Consider the following 18596-nt stretch of genomic DNA (forward strand, 5'->3'; position numbering starts at 1 on the left):
CCATGATAACTTTATCTAGCAAATTGATCTAAAGCTGAGTTTAAATTCGTAAAGTGTTTTTTTTTTTTAATGAGGCTGTTTTACAAATAATTGAAGTAGAAAAGAATGTTTTCTCAGTTATATAGACATTGCTAGATCAAATTCAGTATCTTAATTCTACACTTTCATTATAAGAGTTCTATCAACCAAAAAAAATTGATCATATACTTAACTGATAACTTGCCTTTTTTTTCACTTTTATTGGGTTATCAGAACTAGTATGGTCATATTGTTAATATTTGTTTTATAATGGTGAGCCTCATCATAGTTCCATAGAATAAAATTATAAGTTATATATTATATAAATGACCAATATGATCTTAAATTGATTTCTCAAAAGCTACATGTATTGATAACATTTTTTGTTTGTTTGTTTGTTTTGTACCAGGGATTGAAACCAGGAGTGCTTAACTACTAAACCACATCCCCAGTCCTTTTTAATTTTTATTTTGAGACAGAGTCTTGCTGAGTTGCTTAGGGCCTCGCTAGGTTGCTGAGGCTGGCCTTGAACCTGCTATATTCCTACCCATAACCTCCAGAGCTGCTGGGATTACAGGCATGTGACTCCATGCCTGGTGATAACAAATTTTATATGTATTAAATTAAATTATATGTATTAAATTAAAACTATATGAGATGTTTAATTTAACACATTCCTATGTATATAATTTTTTTCAACTCTGAGCTCTCTTTACATTTACAAGATAGTCCAGGATTGTTAACAAAATAAACATGAGCCTTTCTGGACAAATGTGTCCATATGCCAGTGTGATCTAGGTCTGATACCAAACACAACTCATGACCTCTGAAAAATGAAGGTGCATTTATTAAATTACCAGGAGAAATTCCATAGTACATAGAATGGGAATAATAATAACACACAATGTTCTAATTTATTTTCCATTTAAAAAAATGAATCCGAGGAAATTAAAATATTTTTCTCAATTAAAATGCTGAAAGAAATGAAACAAGAAAAATGGATGCAAGGACTCCTTCATGTTAGAATTTGAGATACAAATATTTTCAACTTTTAACAGGGCAAGCTGATGTGTTCACATCTCAGATCCAAGCTGCCTCTCTTCCCTAGGAAACATCAGTCCTTTTTTTTTTTAAAGCACATTTACAATGCTTTCCCATCACCCTTGCTGTGTTTTCCTAGCACCTATAGCCATAACTGGCACCTGGGGGCCTTACATTGCTGGCAGTTTCCCTTGCATTTCTTTGGAGTCTATTCAACTGCTGTGGTTTTACTTAGAAGTCAGTGCTTTGCATATATGATTTCCTGAGACTGTTTGAATAGTCTTTCTCAGAAAACTGTGCCAGTCTGGCTGCGAACAGCTCTTCTCTGAGGGGAGCTGACAGTAGCCTGTGGGGTTGGCGTGCTTGGACCTGGGTTTCGAGCCATGCCCTGCTAGCTCTCTCAATTCCCTCTACTCTTGTTCCTGGACTAGTGACATCATTGCCCACATCTTGTCAGACCTTTAGAGAAAAGAACAAGATTTGGACTAGTCTAGTCTGAAAAAATTAAAATGCTGCCCAGAGGAACTATGTAAAGCTCTCATAAAAATAATTTATATTTGTTGTTTCAGCAGCTGACATGGAAATGATTTTAAGTGATAAATAAAAACCAGACTGCACAATCCAAATTTTGTAAGTTAATAATCTGTCATGAAGACAGAAGTCCCTACTTATGATCATAGGTATGAAATTTGGAAACACAGGTAACCTTAATTTTCTTCATTTTAGTGCATTTTTTAAAGATTATCATCTTAACAGTGCAGTTTTGAGATAATGAGAAAAATATTTTTTTAATAAGCTATAAATGGCATGCTGTTTTGAGGTGCTAAGGTAAAGAGAAGCATTGTTTTATGAAATGGCTCATGTGGGTATATATATGCTGGTGTGCTGTGCTGCTAGCAATTCCATGGTCTTCGTCAGTATACCACTAGAGAGAGGAAGGAAAAGGCGAGAATTAGGAAGTCATCTGTCCTAAAAAAAAAAAAAAAAATCAAATGTGCTCTCAGAGCTTACACGGTAGAAAACAGGGAGTTTTGATGTATGAAATAGTTTATAAACTGAATTATGATCATAAGGACTGTCTAATTTTTCTCCAGAACTTTTACAAGGCATGTTGTTCTGTCCTGCAGAAGTTGCTGATCTTCTTTAATAGGTGCTGAGAAAATCGACTGTGCATTTCGTTTCACTAAATAGTATTTTAAGCAAATGTAAATTCTAATTAAAACATCCAAACCCACTTTCAAATTTGACTCAAAGGACTCTTAGAACCACACCATGCAGGCAGGTTTACTCATTAAGCCCACCTATTTTATGTGTTATCAAGTGTTAGATCTCTCTACACATTATTAAAATAAATGAGATTTTAAAAGGCAATTTTCCTAATATATATTGCTAAAATCTATTTCAATATTACAACTATATGTTTAATAAAAATGAAGTCAAAAGTCAAATGTGTTATTTGCAAACACTTAGATATCACTATGGACTTTAAAAAAAATCTATGTCTAATATTTATGTAGAAAGAGTTTCTGACCTGAGGCAAAAAATTATCAGCTTATAACATCAAATAATTGGGAAGTCATTGCTAGGCAAACATACATTTTGGAGACATAAAAGTTAACTCCCAAAAGCTGCTTTAAGTACCATGAGTTTTGCTTTGAATAGTGGAAAAATAAAGCTCAACCTCCCAGGAGAATTTGCCAGTTTTTCCCACAACTGTCCCATTCCTATACAGTAGGCACCATTTGAACTAAGCACAGAGAAAATCATCTGTATTAGGAAAGCTATCTTTTTTCTCTTTACAATAGATGTCGAAGCTGCATTTTACGTGAATAATTTTGGGAAATTAAATTACTGCATTTTACTCAAATTATTTAGTATAGATATGTATGTATATGTATGTATGTATGTGTGTGTGTATTTATTCTTAATTTGAAAATCTCTAATGTGGAAAATGAATTTAACTAAACACCTAGAAACATCCTCTGTATGGGCAACAACAGCTCTAGCCATTTCTGACTTTGTAAAACAAGCCTCATTGTTTATTGTCTGTGGCTGTTCAACAAAAGATAACATAGCAATCATAAAATCTGAAGCATGCTGATTATTAATATCCTACTGTTGTTACAAAGGCTAGTAATACATACTAGACAGAAATGGATTTTCATATTTGAGCTGAGCTATTATCATGCTGGTTTCACTTTAGAATTACTCTGCCACACATTTACTGAGTAAGTGATTACTTTTGAATCAAAACAGGGAGAGACTGAACAATCACATGAACAGGAGAGCAGTGTTTTGACACTCCCAGGATATGCAATATTATGCTTTGCAACCCCACACTCTCTAATACCATTGAACATCATTCTATGTATGACTCAAGCATATTACTTCTCTGACTTCACATGGGAAAAATAAAAACTCTATTCTGTCCCTGACTCCTGGGAAGTCTTTGGGGAAAAAGCTTCCAAAGAGAAAGCTAGATCCCACCAACCAATTTGCTCCCCTTGTACAAAGTTTTGCTGTACCATTGCCTGGAAATCCACTCCAGCATCCACCAGGGCTTTGGAGATTTGCGCTGACTGCTGAAAGTGAACGTTATCTGCAGGGAGAGAAGGGAAACATCAAGTAGCTAATAGCCCCTCTAGTTTCTGATACCAAAGGGTAGGAAAGGCACAGAAGAAAGGGACTGTTTAAAGTTCTAGGACTCAGCATCCCATTTAGCCCAAGACAAGTGAGTTGTGGAAAGCAACACTGTTTTATTGAAGTAAATGTAACAGTCTTGCCCCTCATGCTTTTGTTTTGTCAGTAGTGAAATTGCAAACCTGTCTGTGATACTAAAAAGTCTAATTAACTGAAACTCACCATCTGCTGTTCCATGAATAAGGAGGTACTCAACTTGTTTAAAATTTTCAGCTCTGCTCATGACTGTTGAATTCTGGAATTGGGAAAAAGAATGTCATTATTCAAAAAAGGATCTGCCATAAACTGATTTTTCACTTCAGTTTACAAAATAAAATGTTTTCAGCTGGGGCCCCCTTTGATACAAAATATAGCAAACCGATATTCAAGCAAATGCTGTCTCCATGCATGGCAGAATGCACAGCATGCCCTGTGCCTGGGAGACAGGACTGGAAAGGGAGATGCTACGTCTTCCCTGCACATGCAGGAAGAGGGCACCTGCCACCCAGGCTGCATGCAAAACCCCTTGAGTCCCAGATCCCAGATTGGCTGTGTCCTATGCATTAGCACAGGGCAAAGCCTCATATTAGCAATGTATGTTCCATGGGCTTCTGCTGTAGTTCAGCCAAAAAGTGTATTACCATGGCAACCATGTGTCACATGGTGCCATACATGCTACATTTCAAAGAGCCTGTACATAGCATTTGCAACTAAACATACTCTGCAATATGTCATGTGAACTTTGGTCCACATTGCTAGGTTCTGAATGAAAAGTAAACATTACCTCTTTGGGAACAGATGTTTAAAACCTAGACAAATGTAACATATGGGAGGGGAAAGGGGTGAAAAAGATCAAGTACGGCCTTGGAAAATCAGTGGGTTGTTGTCTGCTTCATTCTTTATATTGGAGGAAATGCTGCTATTAGTTCAAGTCATTTCTAAGCCAGCTAGGGAAATAGGACAAAAACCTGGAAGATCAGTTTTTTGAAGATGGCTTCGTGACTTGAGTCAGTTAGGGCTTCTAGAACGAGAAGGTTTCGGATGAAAAAGTCTTTGAAAGCAGAGAACCGGCCAACTGATTTTACTCTGGGGCTATTTGCAAAGTTGGATGAAGATTAAAATGCCAGACAGAGGTAGGGAGGGGGTGAGGCAGAGTCCACGTTGGTTGTCCTGTGATGGGACGGCTAAGGGAAGAGAGCAGCAGCACTTTCTATGGGTTTAAAACCAGCCAGCTAGTCTTGCAGCACTTTGGTGATACTTTATGAGAACCAAAGTTTATAATTTTGTAGCTAATACCAGCTTAATATTATTGATTGGAGTCCTGGTGGTCAAGGGAAATGGGATGGGGCTGAAGTCAACAGTGTTTGTATTCTAGTCTCAGCTTCAAATCAAAGAGCAGTGCAACTGCACATTGAACCCTGATTTCTGGAATATCCAAGTAAGAATAACTCCTCTTACTCCCTCATGGAAATAGGAATCAAGAGGCATAGTAGAAGTATTTTTTTAGGTGAATATGCTGATGCCAATGTGAGAATCCTGTGACACAGTGTTTCTAGTAAAAGACATTCTGTCTACAACTTTCAGAGCAGAGTTAACCAAAATGTCTCAAGATCACCCTGTCCTGGTAAGCTCAGAACAAATGCCCTCCCACTTCTGTGCAGGCTAGTCCCCATTTGTCCTGAACATATTCCATTTCTGACCCAAATTGAGAATATATTCACAAACTTTTAAAACCAAACACCTAGAACTCATTCTAAGGTACTCCTTAAATTTACCTTAAGAAACTTTTCATCTGATGAGATGTCCCATATAAATCTGTCCATGTATAAATCCATCCAACAACAACCTATCCATCATTTATTCATTTATCCACCCACTCTTTCATCTAGTCAATTGATATTTACTTGTATTCCACTAAACTATAAAATCTTCAAGAGAAGAAATTTGTTTATATTGCTAATTACTTTATTCTTTGTATCTAACAAGTGCTAAATACTTATCAATTAATTGAAATTAATATGAACTTGTCCACTTTATTTGTCCCTAGTTTTGCAGAGTTAGTGGGAACAGCCAATGTGAGATTTAAATATTCTCATTTTGAAATTTAGTAAGATATGTTTTTGTCCACTTTGAGCCCATACCCCAAGCCATTAGTAATAATAGGTATCATCCATTGAGCATTTACTCTGCCTGTCACAGTCCTAAGCTTTACAAAGGAGTTAAAAAGCACTGTTACATCAAATCCTCACAACACCTGTGTGAAACAGGTTCATATCAACCCCGTTTTATAGGTGGAGACACTGAAATTCAGAAGGTAAGTGATTTGCATCAGGGTACATCTATAGGAAGTATCAGAGCTGGACAAAGTCTGACAGCAAAACCCCCTTTACTTTCTGTGTTACACTTCATCTCTTCTAAAATTCCAAGCTGCTTATGATTTGTCTCCCAGCAAAGGAACAGTGTGAAATAAAATGTTAATTAACTGTCCTGGAACTTGAAGTACATAATAATAGTGGATACCCTGGCTCGTGAAGCATCATGCCTTCTTGCACTGAAATAATTGGAAGAGAGTCTGGTCTACACAGCTGAGATTTGGGAGGCAAATTTTCCGACTATGAAGGTGACATATAGCCCAATGTAGCAAAAAAAAAAAGAGCAATTTTTTGCCCTTCCAGGAGGAAATGGTCAAAATAAGCCTCCCTAAGGTACACTGTTGCACCTTTCAAAGCTGGAAACAGAGGGGCTGAGTCCTGAATCTTAACAGTGAACATTAGTATTTGGAGTTGCTGGACCAGGTGCCCTTTTGGAGGGCTTTGTAGTGATCTTTTCGGTAGTCACACTCTCAGTCCATGCAGACTTCTTCCCACCTTCTTTCTCCCCAAGTTAAATCTAGCTTGTTGCTCACAGAAGATAGTCAACTTCAACACTGTGACATGACCCAGATATACACTGTGTCACCTCACCTCACCTCCAACAGCCTCACGGGCTTGCCTTGCTTGGCAGCATGAACAGCAAAAGCTGCTCCTGCAACCTCCCTGTGCCATGAAACTGAGAAATGTCATTGAAACATAGAGTAATAGTTAGGAGACATATAAATACGCAGGACACTTAGCAAGGAATGTGATAACTACTGGAGTTTGGACCAAAACAGTTTCTGGCTGCCTTTTTTTTTTTTTCTTAAATGGAGTGAATACAGGCTGAAAGAAGACAATTTTTATAAACAAGTAAAACCCTGAGCCTAAGATAAATGTTGTGATGTACACACTGTAGCTGTGATGAACTAGACATGGTGAGAAATGCAACATACTGAGAAAAAGACGAAAACTGTGATAAAAGTGTCATGATGCAAATTGTTTTACATTAACAATATTACACTACAAAGAAAGAAAGACAAATACTTTAATGCAGCAGGAGAAAAATAAAACAAAAGCTTTCCCTGCAACTGCAAGATAAGTGTGCCATTTCAAATGCACATTTCCCCTGCTCACTGGGAGAAGCCTCCAGAGGGACCTTTGAGAGGGAAATAGGCAGCTGGGAGGCACACACCCACTTCAAGGCTTTCAGGCTGCAGAGAATATTTTCTTTCCCCAGAAAAATGCAGCTATGTCACGTTGCCTCTGGAACCACTGATCGATCATTCCCTAATGGACTGTGTGTCCTGGCTTCTCAGTTCAGACTCCACCATCCATCCATTGTATGGCACACTTTAAGTTCTGAAGGTAACACACAAAACCAGCGAAAGAATTGGATGTATTCATTTAAGTATGATTAATGATCATGAAAAATTAATGGTGCTATTTTAACCCACCCAAGTAGGATGATCCCTCTTTGCCTATCCATGGAAACAAAAATAAAAAAGGAAATGGATGACTAAGTTAGAAGCCGAATAGTCTATCACCAGCTACTAAAAAGGAAGCTCAGAGTGATAAATGGGCAAGGATGCAATGGTGGTGCAGTTGGCTTTCTCCTGAGGCTAGAAACTTCCGGAGAGCCCCGCTGCCAGCAACAATCTGGCAAAGAGAAGTGGGAAGGATTGGTCCAGTGGCAGTGCCGATTCCACAGCATCTCTGTGAGGAGCTTTTCCTTCAATCCCCAAGAAGAACCATCTGTAGCTGCTTGTTGGATCATGCTGGTTCCTCAGTTACCTTCCAACAAATAAATCTTTGTATTTTTGAAATAAAAGAAAGAGCTGATGAAAGTAGGGAAGTACTGTGAGAAATAGAAGGTATAACAAGTTTTGAGCTGCTCCTGGTGCCATCTAGAGACTGTGTGGACACTTGGCTTCCCAAGGATAGGAATGGTGGCAGCTGTCACGCTTTGAAAGCTGCTTTGTATCAGGCACCGGTGGCTTGGGTAATCATTTTTAAACTCTGTGAGGTAGGAGTGATAATTCCCATTATCCAGATGAGGAAACTGAGGGGCAGAGAGGTTAACTGGTCTACTCATGTTCACACTGCTGGAGGAAACAGAAGTTGGGTACAAATCTTTCTAACTCCAAAGTCCACGTCCCTGACCATCATATTCTATTGTCATTTGACATCACGGCCAAAAACTCATTGCCATTCCTAGGTTATTACTGGGTGTAATGAACAACAGCCCTGCAATTCAGGAAGATATTACCTTGGGTTTACTGGTTTGCTCTATGAATTCTCCTACTTGCAATCAATGCCACGTAAATAATATTAAATGGTACCATTTGGGGAAGCATCATTAATGCCACAGCAGAGACCACAGAAAACATTTAAGAAAAAGTGAATTCAATCCACCATATCAGATGTTTTACTTGTTTACATCTATCAAACAACTGCACCCATGAGATGCCAAGGAAAGAACTCCCATCAACCCCAGACAGGGGGCTCTACCTCAGGCCTCACAAGCAACACTGGCTTCTTTAAAGATCACACAGCAGTCAACATTTTATCAGCACTCCACAAACAAGTTAAGGTTTGGCTTAAATCTGAAGGTCTCTCTCCCTTTGGCATATTCTGGGATAATAGAACAAATGTCAAATCAGTACAAGATGGCATATTTACAAAATTGCACCCTGTTTTGCATAACCTAACGATGCAGCAGTTCTTAAGGATTGAACATTTCAAATCTGCTAGCAGAAGACTGCCAAATCTATGACTGTTTCATACACTTGCCAAAAGCCTATCAAATTTTGAGCAAAATGCAAAATAAATCTCCTCTACAAGTTAAATCAGTCCCTTCTGTGTGTTCCAGGCTGCCCTCTTCTCTTGGCAACAAGGCTCAGGACTTGGGCCCCGTTTCTCTTGCCCTTGATCTTGTACTTGTCTGTGTACTCACAAACCCCTTCATTCCCTGGTTTTATGTCCTGCCTTACTGGTCACCATTTGGCCTGCTCTTCTCCCAGCCCTTCTGTGCTGTCTTTGGAGCTGCCTCTCAGCTCCCTGGAAAACTACTCTACCTGCTACTCACCTGTTTACTTCCTTGCTTCACCTCTTCTCTCTGCAGAACCTGTTGAGAGCCTCTCTCCACCCTCCTCCATCTTTCTTTACTGGATTCAGGTGGTGTTGTCTCCCTTTTCTTATCCTCTGTACCTATATGTTACTTAACACTTTTGTGCCTTAGTTTCTGTATCAGTAAAATGGAGATAATTAGAATACTTAGAGGATTTGTGGGAGAGTTGAAATCAATTATCCACATAAAGAGCATAGAATAGTGTCTGGCCATAGAAGCACTTAATAAGTGAATTAAAAGAGTACATGAAATGATCAAATGCCCTCTGTTGGAGAGGAGTGAGGTAAGGTGAAACCTGAACTTCTTGTCCACTCCCCTCTCTCTCCGTACATGCTCCTAACATATAGAATTCTATATGGAAATCCTGGGGCTCCACAGTCACAATTTAGAAACCCCTAATGTTTTTCATACACATTGGCTACTTCATCATATTCAAGCTCATGTTTTATTATCTACTTTAATTCTCTACCTCCAAACCTTGGTTTTTCTTTACTTATAAGAAAAATACTGCTGAACCCTAATGGCTAAGTGAAATGAGTGAATGTGTATACCTTTTGCAGGTTTGCTAAAGACTGTGATGACTGGCCATCTAAGAGACCCCTCACCAATGCTAATCAGGAGCTCACTCCTAGAGGTGGCTGCACTTGCTGTTGAGTAATGAGACTTGCTTCCCTAGATAGCTGAATCCTTTGCTCAGTTGTGTCACACTTTCTATCTGTTTTGGACTGAGACTGACTGCACAAACATGTCCACAGAGCTACACTACTCATTAGCTCAGATTTGTCACCCTTCTGCTTTGACTGCTCATTTAGAGTCTCTGGGACCAGCTCCTTGGGGCTTTAGGGAGATGAAGGTCTTCTTTCTTCTTCAGCTCTTTGTACCCTTTAAAAGTGATCCTGCTGAGTCTTATGGAGTCGCTGCTGTGTCACTGCATTGGATCTAAGCCTTAGTTCTGGGGTCCCCTATCTATATTGCAGCCTTGAAAGAATGGGAAAGAGTTCCCCTTGTGGTAGGACACAGCCCCAAGTGAATGCAGAGCAGGTGCAGCGCAGGGCAGCCTCCAGTAGGGTGCCGGCTCACAGCTACCTACAGCCTCCCTGCCTGCTGCATTCAGTTGTAGGAAGGGTTCCTCAGAATTCCTTTTCCTCAACAGTATATGGGACCTTTATTTCACAAGATGTGTTTCTCTCATTGATGTAGGTTTCTCTACATTCTTCCAGACCTAGCTCATTGATGACCTCATCATGAATCTTTTCCTCATTTGAGTTTTATTAAAGACTGCATTCTCCTTCAAAGGCTTTAATTCTGGCTAGTGTATTGATGGTTTTTAGTTCGGAACATGGATAAAGATCAAAGCCTTGCTCATTGTACACTTTGGACATTTCTAATCATCAATATACTGAAGACAGTCACTGCCCCAGACTAAAGGGGACTCCACCTGAAGAAATGCACAGGGTGACAAAAGCTTCTAAGGAATTGTCCTCTTTGTCTTTTCAAGGAGAGAGAGAGAGAGAGAGAGAGAGAGAGAGAGAGAGAGAGAGAGAGAGAGGGAGGGAGGGAGGGAGGGAGAGAAGAGGAGAGAGAGAGGGGGAGAGAGAGAGAGAAAGAGAGAGAAGCAGCGAAAGAAGCAACCTGGGAAAGAAAAGTAAAAGATGGGGTCCAGAGGGGCAGCTGGGGCCTTGGAGGAAAATAGAATCTCTAAATGTATTCTTGCCAGAGACAAAAGCACAGGCTCATTTAAAAAACAAAGGAGGGCAGCTTTATTCTAAAGCCTGCTGTGCACCAAAAATAGGAACTTAGATTCAGTTCCTCCACATTCCGAGGAAGCAACTTACCGTGGTGGAGACAATTCCGCTAATGCATTTGCCTCACTTTCTCCTGCCCACCTTAACTATCACCCTCCCAGATAATTCCTCTGAGTAACACATTGGGAACCTTTAGCTCCCTGGTACTGGCAGTTTTAATGTGTCCATTGCCAGCAATGAATTTCGTGCCAAGAAAACCCGACTCCTGGCGTGGAAGGATTAAACAGTCCTCGAGTGCCATCTGTGCAGTGAAGTGAAAGAGTGACTTTGTGCACCCAGTGTGTGTGTGTTGCCATTGGCAGTAGGAAGTGACTTCTATTTACATGACTACCTCATGCAGTGAACACCTAAGGGGAGAGATGAAAATGGCCACCACCATGGGGGGTAGGTGGGGGAGGAGGGGGGTTGTGTGGGAAAGAGGAGCCTATAGAAAAGACTGGAAAAAGATACAGATTGAAATGGCAGATGAAAACTAAGTACCCAATACAATTATATAGGGAGGATGGTTAAGAGAAAATAAACACTGCAGGCTGATGTTCTCTGAGGAAGGAAGGCAGGTACCACACACATCCTTAGATGTCAGGGTTTGAACTTGACCCTGGGCTTCAGGGTTCGATGTCTCCTTAGAATGTGGTTTTTAAAAACGAACTTTTTGACTTATCAATCTAGAGTCTGGGAGCAAGATCTAGGAAATAACCTCTGATGTTTCAGAAGCTTTTAGTACTTTGGGATAATTGAGAAAGCCTTCTGGCAATCAAACTTAAGTATTCAGGTTGAGGCATTAACAAGAAAATTCAAGCTGTAAAATGAGAGAAGCAATGGGCAGTGAAACCTGTGCCACAATGTTCCCCTTCAAAAAGTTTTTATGGCGAATCAAAAAAAGTTTGAAGCTTTCTACTTTATGCAGGGGAACCCAAAGAATACACTGTTGAGGAAAACCTGGAATAACCTTGCTACAGAGGGGGAGATCCTATACAAAATAAGGATTAAGTCAAGAGAGAATCAAGTGGGGATTAAAAGATAAGCAAGAAAATAACCCAGAGTTCAAAAGCAGATGCTCCTCCAGTGTTTCCTAACAGATGGAGATGGAGGGCGCATGACAGTCCAGGCATAAAGGACAGAGGGTAATGTCACAAAAGGGATGGAGCAGTGAGCCTGCATATAAACTGGGCCACTATAATAGGGTCTGACCACCGGACTGAAGAGTGGGGACTGAACGCAGTTGTGTACACAGGAAAGGGCCACTGATGTGTGGGAAGACAAGCTAAGGGGAAACAAGCTGGATTTCTGTTATAAAGGAGCTAGGTCATGTGACAGCTGCAATGCGGTTATGAAGAAGGGAAAGGATGTGGAGGAGAAAGAGTGGGAAGGATTGACTATCAAGTATCAGATGGGAGCACTGACAGAAATGGGGACAACCTGATTATGTGCCTGCTTTGTAGGGAAAGATGATTCGTGTGCCTCACTTCTATCTTGACAGACAAATACAGATGAAAACACCCATAGGCACTAACACACACACACACACACACACACACACACACACACAGACTTGCTTATTAAGTCGAAAGTAACAGGTAAAGCTAGATCTTCTATACTTTTCTTGTGAAACTAGAGACTTTGACTTAATATTACTGCATTTTGATCAGTTGGTCTCAGAATACATAGTAATAATGATGCCATCTTACAAAAATGGACAAATATTGCTCCAGGCAATGTTTCAACATCTTGAGAGTCATGCATTGAATCATGATGCAATATGAGCAGAAATTATCTTCTCATATTGTTGTCTTTCTTTTTAATTCACTATTTCAGGAAGCCTTTTGAGCATTCTTTGGAGAATGGGAATATTAGAGATAATTTACCTTATCTGTAAGCTTTTTGGTTTTTGTTATTTTTTTGATCAAGGAAAGTAACAAATAGAATCAGGAAAACTTTGGAAGGATCAAAGTGCTGGAAGGATACCTAGTGGTTGGCACTTGTAGTGGCATCGAGGTGGCACTAAAGAGAACACTCTGGCTTTGCTGACCTTGTCTCTACTAGCAATGATAGCCAGTGATTCACTCCCACCAGACCCTATTTCAAGTGCTATGGTTCATCTTCAGGGCAACCTGCCCATGACTCTGCCTTTAAGCAATCAGCCCATTGGATGCTATTCAGTAATTCATGGTCAGGGTTTTCCAGGGTACTGCCCAATTGCATGAACCCCTCACTTGCTTTACTCAAATCTTGCATTAAAAAAAAAGGTGATTATAACTGACTATGAGTAAGAAAATTATAGGTTTGTATATATGTCTTAATTATGATGATACCGTAAGAAATTTTAATATCTAGCTAAAGGTTTAAAGAGTCTTCTGGACTCTAAAGAAATATGTTGAATTTGACATGTTTTCTAAACTGAAATTTTTATAATTAAAGTAATTATCTGGTGTTGCTTTGTATTTCCAAATGAATGCATATTGTGACCTATATAGCATACGATAAAGACTGTAATTATGCAGAATATAGTAGAGGAAGCTAGTGGATTATTTCTAAACCACCTGTGTTATTTCTTTATAACAAGAATTTTGTTGGAAATAAAAAATATATATATTTTTTCCAGAATAGATACACTAAAAAGGTTATTAAACCACTTATAAATAGGTTATAAAATGTGCATAGCTTGTCTTTCTTACCCTGTAATGGTCAAGGTTGTCTTCTGGAGTTGGGAGGCCCATGTAACGTTCTGTGTACACTGAGTCTGTGATGAAAGAAGAAAACAACTTAATTCCTACAATAACAACTTTTCTTCCCATTTCTTGGGTTACTTTATTTTCCTATGTCATAATTCATGTCCTGAGATATATGTGTTTATGTGTGTGTGTGTCTATAGTTACCTTCAGAAGTATCCCCTCCAGATTTGGCTTGTTATGTAGCCAGAGACACTGATTTCCCAGATGGTCCACCCAGACTCAGACCTCTTCAGACTCAGTCCTAACCCACTCACACTTAGCCCTCTCATGGAGGAAGAGGAGAAACAAACTAGATGATCTTTATTTCAATCAATAATTCACAGCAGAAAGGTCAAATATGAAGTATGACCTGCTCAAAAAGTCTCCTTCAATTTTTTGGTCCTGAGACAAATACATGCCTTATTATAATTGATTTCCTTTTGGATAACCCTAACAAGGATCAATTACTAGTTGCTTGCTTAAATCATATTTTATTTTTTTTGACAGGTTGGGATTCACTATAATGAATAGAAAATGTTCAGTTATCAGTCCCATATTGGCTCAGCTGCTCTATCACAATGAAAATTAAACATTTGTTTTTTCTCATTTTGTGGAGAGGTCTCAATTTTTGTATGATAACACTTGAGCATTGTGAAACAGAATACATTAATATCTGTCTGCTGGAATGACATAAGCTCTTTTATCTATAAACATGGTGAAAAACAGGTTTCATAATTGGTTTGGTGATTTTGGATAATTAAACATATTTCCTGCCCAATTAAAAAAATGAAATCATACATTATATGTATTGCCCTAAGATATCAGTGAGAAAATTTTTTGTGGCCAAATTCCAATATGACTTTAGAAATCTAACGTAACTGTTTGGAAAGCTGCCTCTGTAAGTGACCAGATTACAGTAAATAAATATAAGCATGATCTATTGCCATTGTGCTATATAGGTTAATGGCTTGAAGGTCACTGTAACTGCGCAAGTATTTCAATATTGATTCTGTTTATTCTTTAAATGGATACATATCTAAATTCAACATGCTAATCTATTTTGAATGACTGACATTGTTGATTAAAAACTACACTGATAAATATTAGTTTTTTCACATGTATTCTTCTTGCCATTTGTTAAAATAAAACTATTTTGCTAAATGAGTAAAGTGTTTTGTTATTTTGATTAAAATGAATATAGTCTATATGTAATTTTTTGCATTTAGAGGACATTCATGTAAAATTATTATTATTATTATTATTATTATTATTATTATTATTTTTGTTACCTGGGATTGAACCCAGGGGCACTTAACTACTGAGCAACACCCCCAACCCTTTTTTATATTTTATTTAGGGACAGGGTCTTACTGACCCTTGTTTAGTACCTCGCTTTTGCTGAGGCTGGCTTTGAACTCAAGATCCTCCTGCCTCAGCCTCCTGAGAGGCTGGGATTACAGGCATGTGCCAACGCACCCAGCTGTAAAATTATATTTTAAAATCCATTTTAAAATGTAAGATCTTCATAAAATATCTTTTTAAACTCTAATATTTAAATATTAATAATTTAGGCTGCATGTTTGATAGGGGTTTATTGGTCTTTAAGAGCAAAACAGTTTTTCTCCCCAACAGTGGCAGACTTCATTTCTGTTTGTCTTAGAACATAATACCTCTCAATTATTTATGCTAAGCAGGTTTATGTTTGTGGAAAGGTCTAAAATTTTAAAAATAACATTTAAAATTTATATATAATTGCATAATGCAGTTGTTGCAAACTTTTAGAAATATGCCTTGAAACACCATTTACATATTCCTTTTATCCAATCTTTAAATAAGATTGTTCAAATTTTCACAAATATAAAAACTCTGTTGAGTTCCTATATTAGGCTAGTTCATATGCACTTAATGAAATTGTTATCATTAATACATAATAAATTTTAAACTCACAGATTGTTTCTATTATTTTATTGACCACCAGAGGTCTCCAAAAACAAGCCCTCTAACAACAATCTCAAGCAGAAAATATGAAAACAATTCCATTGTGTGCAGATCAAATAGTAACTATGCCCTCCAAGTCTTTTAACAGAAAGATAGCAATGCATTTGGTATATTGGCTTCCATTGATTGAGTGAGGCTTTGAAGAGGGTTTTCCACAGGTCTGGTACTACCATGTATCAGAATGTAAAATAGTTAATGAGCATATTCATTATTAATGATTCTATTTTTACACTACATAAATAACTTGAGACGGGGACAAAGAAATGCAGGAGAATACTACATCTCCCAAACTCTGAGTAAGACCTAGTCTTCCACTACTCATTATTATCTTACAGGTTATGATGCCCTCTAGAACAATATTTTCTCAACGATGAAGATAATCGTCCATAAAATCTTTCTCCTACTGAGATAGGGAGAAAAAAAACCTGGATATTCTTCTGTCCTACTCTTCTCTTTCCATCTAAAGCCCAGATTTTATTTGACTTTTACCCAAAGGAAAAGATATACATACTTTCATTATTCTGCTAATATGGGAAACTCCAAAATAAAATAAGAATAAAGATAAGGAAGTTTTATCTGAGAAATGTAGCAATGAGGCTGTTTTGCAATTTGGAAAACAGAATTTGTGGATAAGAAACTAAATATGTAGATAATACATAATATCACTCAGACTTGCATAAGAGCAGAATAAATGAGATCATTTTATTATAGTTATGCATAAAGAACCTCTAAGATGAATCAGGCTATTATTTGCTGCAGAAACATTGAAACGCAAATTATTTGCTGTAGAAAGTGAAACTCAAAAAGGAATAACTTTGTTACTAAAAATTTAAGGTTAACAATGACTATTTCTTTGTACCTGACAGTAATCACATACCATAGTATTCCCACCGAGACACAGGTGCCACAGCTATTCCACACTTGAACACGCCACTCCCCGATCCCAGGACCATCGAGGTTACGTACCCTCCATATGACTAAAGAATGGAAACAGTTATTTTTATGGAGGTAAAGGAATAAGGACATATGGTAAGCGAGTCGCAGTTTCCACATTTCTCACATCTTTATATACTGTGCCTCTTTAGAGATGGGAAGCATGGTATAGGAGGCTTAAATTGGCCTTAATTGGGCAGTATCTAAAGTCTACACTTTCAGAGCCCTGGTGCCTTTTCTTGGTAAGTGTAAAGGGGAAAGCATGGGACATTTTGCTGATGCTTGTAACTGGGTAGTGCCAATTAAAAAAATTAAATCAATAAAAACAATGCACACAATTGACTTATGAGAAGGCGTCTCCCTTCTTCCCTTTCTCTCTTTCCTCCTCTCTTCTTTTCCTCCTCCCTCTCTCTGTCACTTCTTCCTTTCTCACCTCCCTCCCTCAACACAATAAACAAAGGTGCAAGCCTGGCTCAGGAGAGACTCTAGAGGGTTTCTGTCAGGAGATACAAGACTTGATAGACATGCTTTTCATCTTCAAATATTTGCATACAAAAGACAAATGAACCTGCTCTGGGTTATATCCACTAAGGAATGCGTACCACTTCACCAGTCCAACAGCTACTCACCCAGCCCCAAATTGCAATTCGCTGTCGGTCCACAAATCCCATATTTGAAAATTGTCTAAAACACATGAAAGAAGTCCACACATCAATTTTGCACCATATATATAGAAAACAAAGATAACTGTGCAAATGTGAAACCAGCCATTTGTTATCTCTTTCACTCTATTTGAAACTAAGATGGATCACTGCCAGCAATCAAAACCACCTGAGATAAATGCCTACCATGCTAACTTAAGACCCAGATGAACAAAGCTTGCTTTCATTGGAGTGGAGTCCATAAAAATCGTGTGTGTGTGTGTGTGTGTGTGTGTGTGTGTGTGTGTGTGTGTATATGATTCACAGAAAACAAATCTTGGCAGTTTTTTTCACAGCTTTATATAAAAATTTGCAGCCCAGATGCACTTTTCTTTACATAATTGAATTTAAATTTCTCCAGATGTTTTTCAGTTTGAGAGCGTCTGCCCCTACAATGGGGAAAGACAAGGGCATGAAGAACATCTGGGTATGGCTTAGAAATGTATCTGGGCCCCCACCTGAGAACTTAAACACCATTGTCTAATAACTCCCTTCTTATGCAGGGTGTTGATTAGTTAGCTCAGCACCATTAAAAAGAAAGCAAATTTTCATTGGTGAATTAAGATGCCTTTTTGCCACTAAAATGTGTTCAGCATTGAATCCAAGTAAAGGAATGAAAAATATGTTTTATGCCCCTAGTCTTCAATCTTAGCCTTACATCAAAAGAATATTTTTAAATTAAAAAAATCTAGCAAATGGAACATTAGGAGCTTTTGCCTTGATGTATATGTAACTTTGGAAGTCTTTTTGTTTTCAAATGGTGATACACATCCTAGGCTCTTAGTTATGCAACATTAGGGAACATAAAAATAGTTTTCAATTCATCTTCTGTATGTCAAACTCTCTAAACTTGAAGAACTTAGATATGTAGATGTGTGCACTGAATCATGAGTGTACAGCTTGATAAACATTTATAAGTGAACATATCCTTGAAATCATGACCTGTGAATGGCCACAATCTCCAGATCATCTCCCTCCTCCCAAAGGGACAAAATGAAATGTTTCTCTTTTGTTGGTGAACTTGTACATGGTTTTGGACTTTATATAAATTGGATTAGGCAGGATGTACATTGGGTCTGGCCTCTTTCATTCAACAGTGTATTTGTGAGATTCATTGATGTTACTCTAGTTTTTAATTGCTGAAATAGTGTTCCATTATATGCTGTAACTCATTTTTTCAAACTGGAGTTGCATACTATAGAAACTCGATTCTGTAATTCTGCAATATT

At 38.2% G+C, this 18596-nt stretch overlaps 1 protein-coding gene across 1 annotated transcript in view; it reads right to left on the reverse strand.

The window, feature by feature from the left end:
• Positions 1-843: 843 nt before the first annotated feature.
• The window catches only part of DPP4 (dipeptidyl peptidase 4), a gene marked incomplete at its 5' end in the record, with an annotated part of 56680 nt that continues 38927 nt past the window's right edge, over positions 844-18596 (reverse strand). Inside the window, 6 exons of the mRNA XM_079130374.1 lie at positions 844-1984; positions 3585-3658; positions 3922-3994; positions 13700-13764; positions 16611-16710; positions 17296-17350. Of these exons, the coding sequence (XP_078986500.1) occupies positions 1883-1984; positions 3585-3658; positions 3922-3994; positions 13700-13764; positions 16611-16710; positions 17296-17350 (469 nt within the window). The 3' untranslated portion in view covers positions 844-1882. The remainder of the gene's footprint in view (positions 1985-3584; positions 3659-3921; positions 3995-13699; positions 13765-16610; positions 16711-17295; positions 17351-18596) is intronic.

Source organism: Sciurus vulgaris, assembly GCF_902686455.1.
Source record: "Sciurus vulgaris genome assembly, chromosome: 3".
NCBI classification, from domain to species: domain Eukaryota; kingdom Metazoa; phylum Chordata; class Mammalia; order Rodentia; family Sciuridae; genus Sciurus; species Sciurus vulgaris.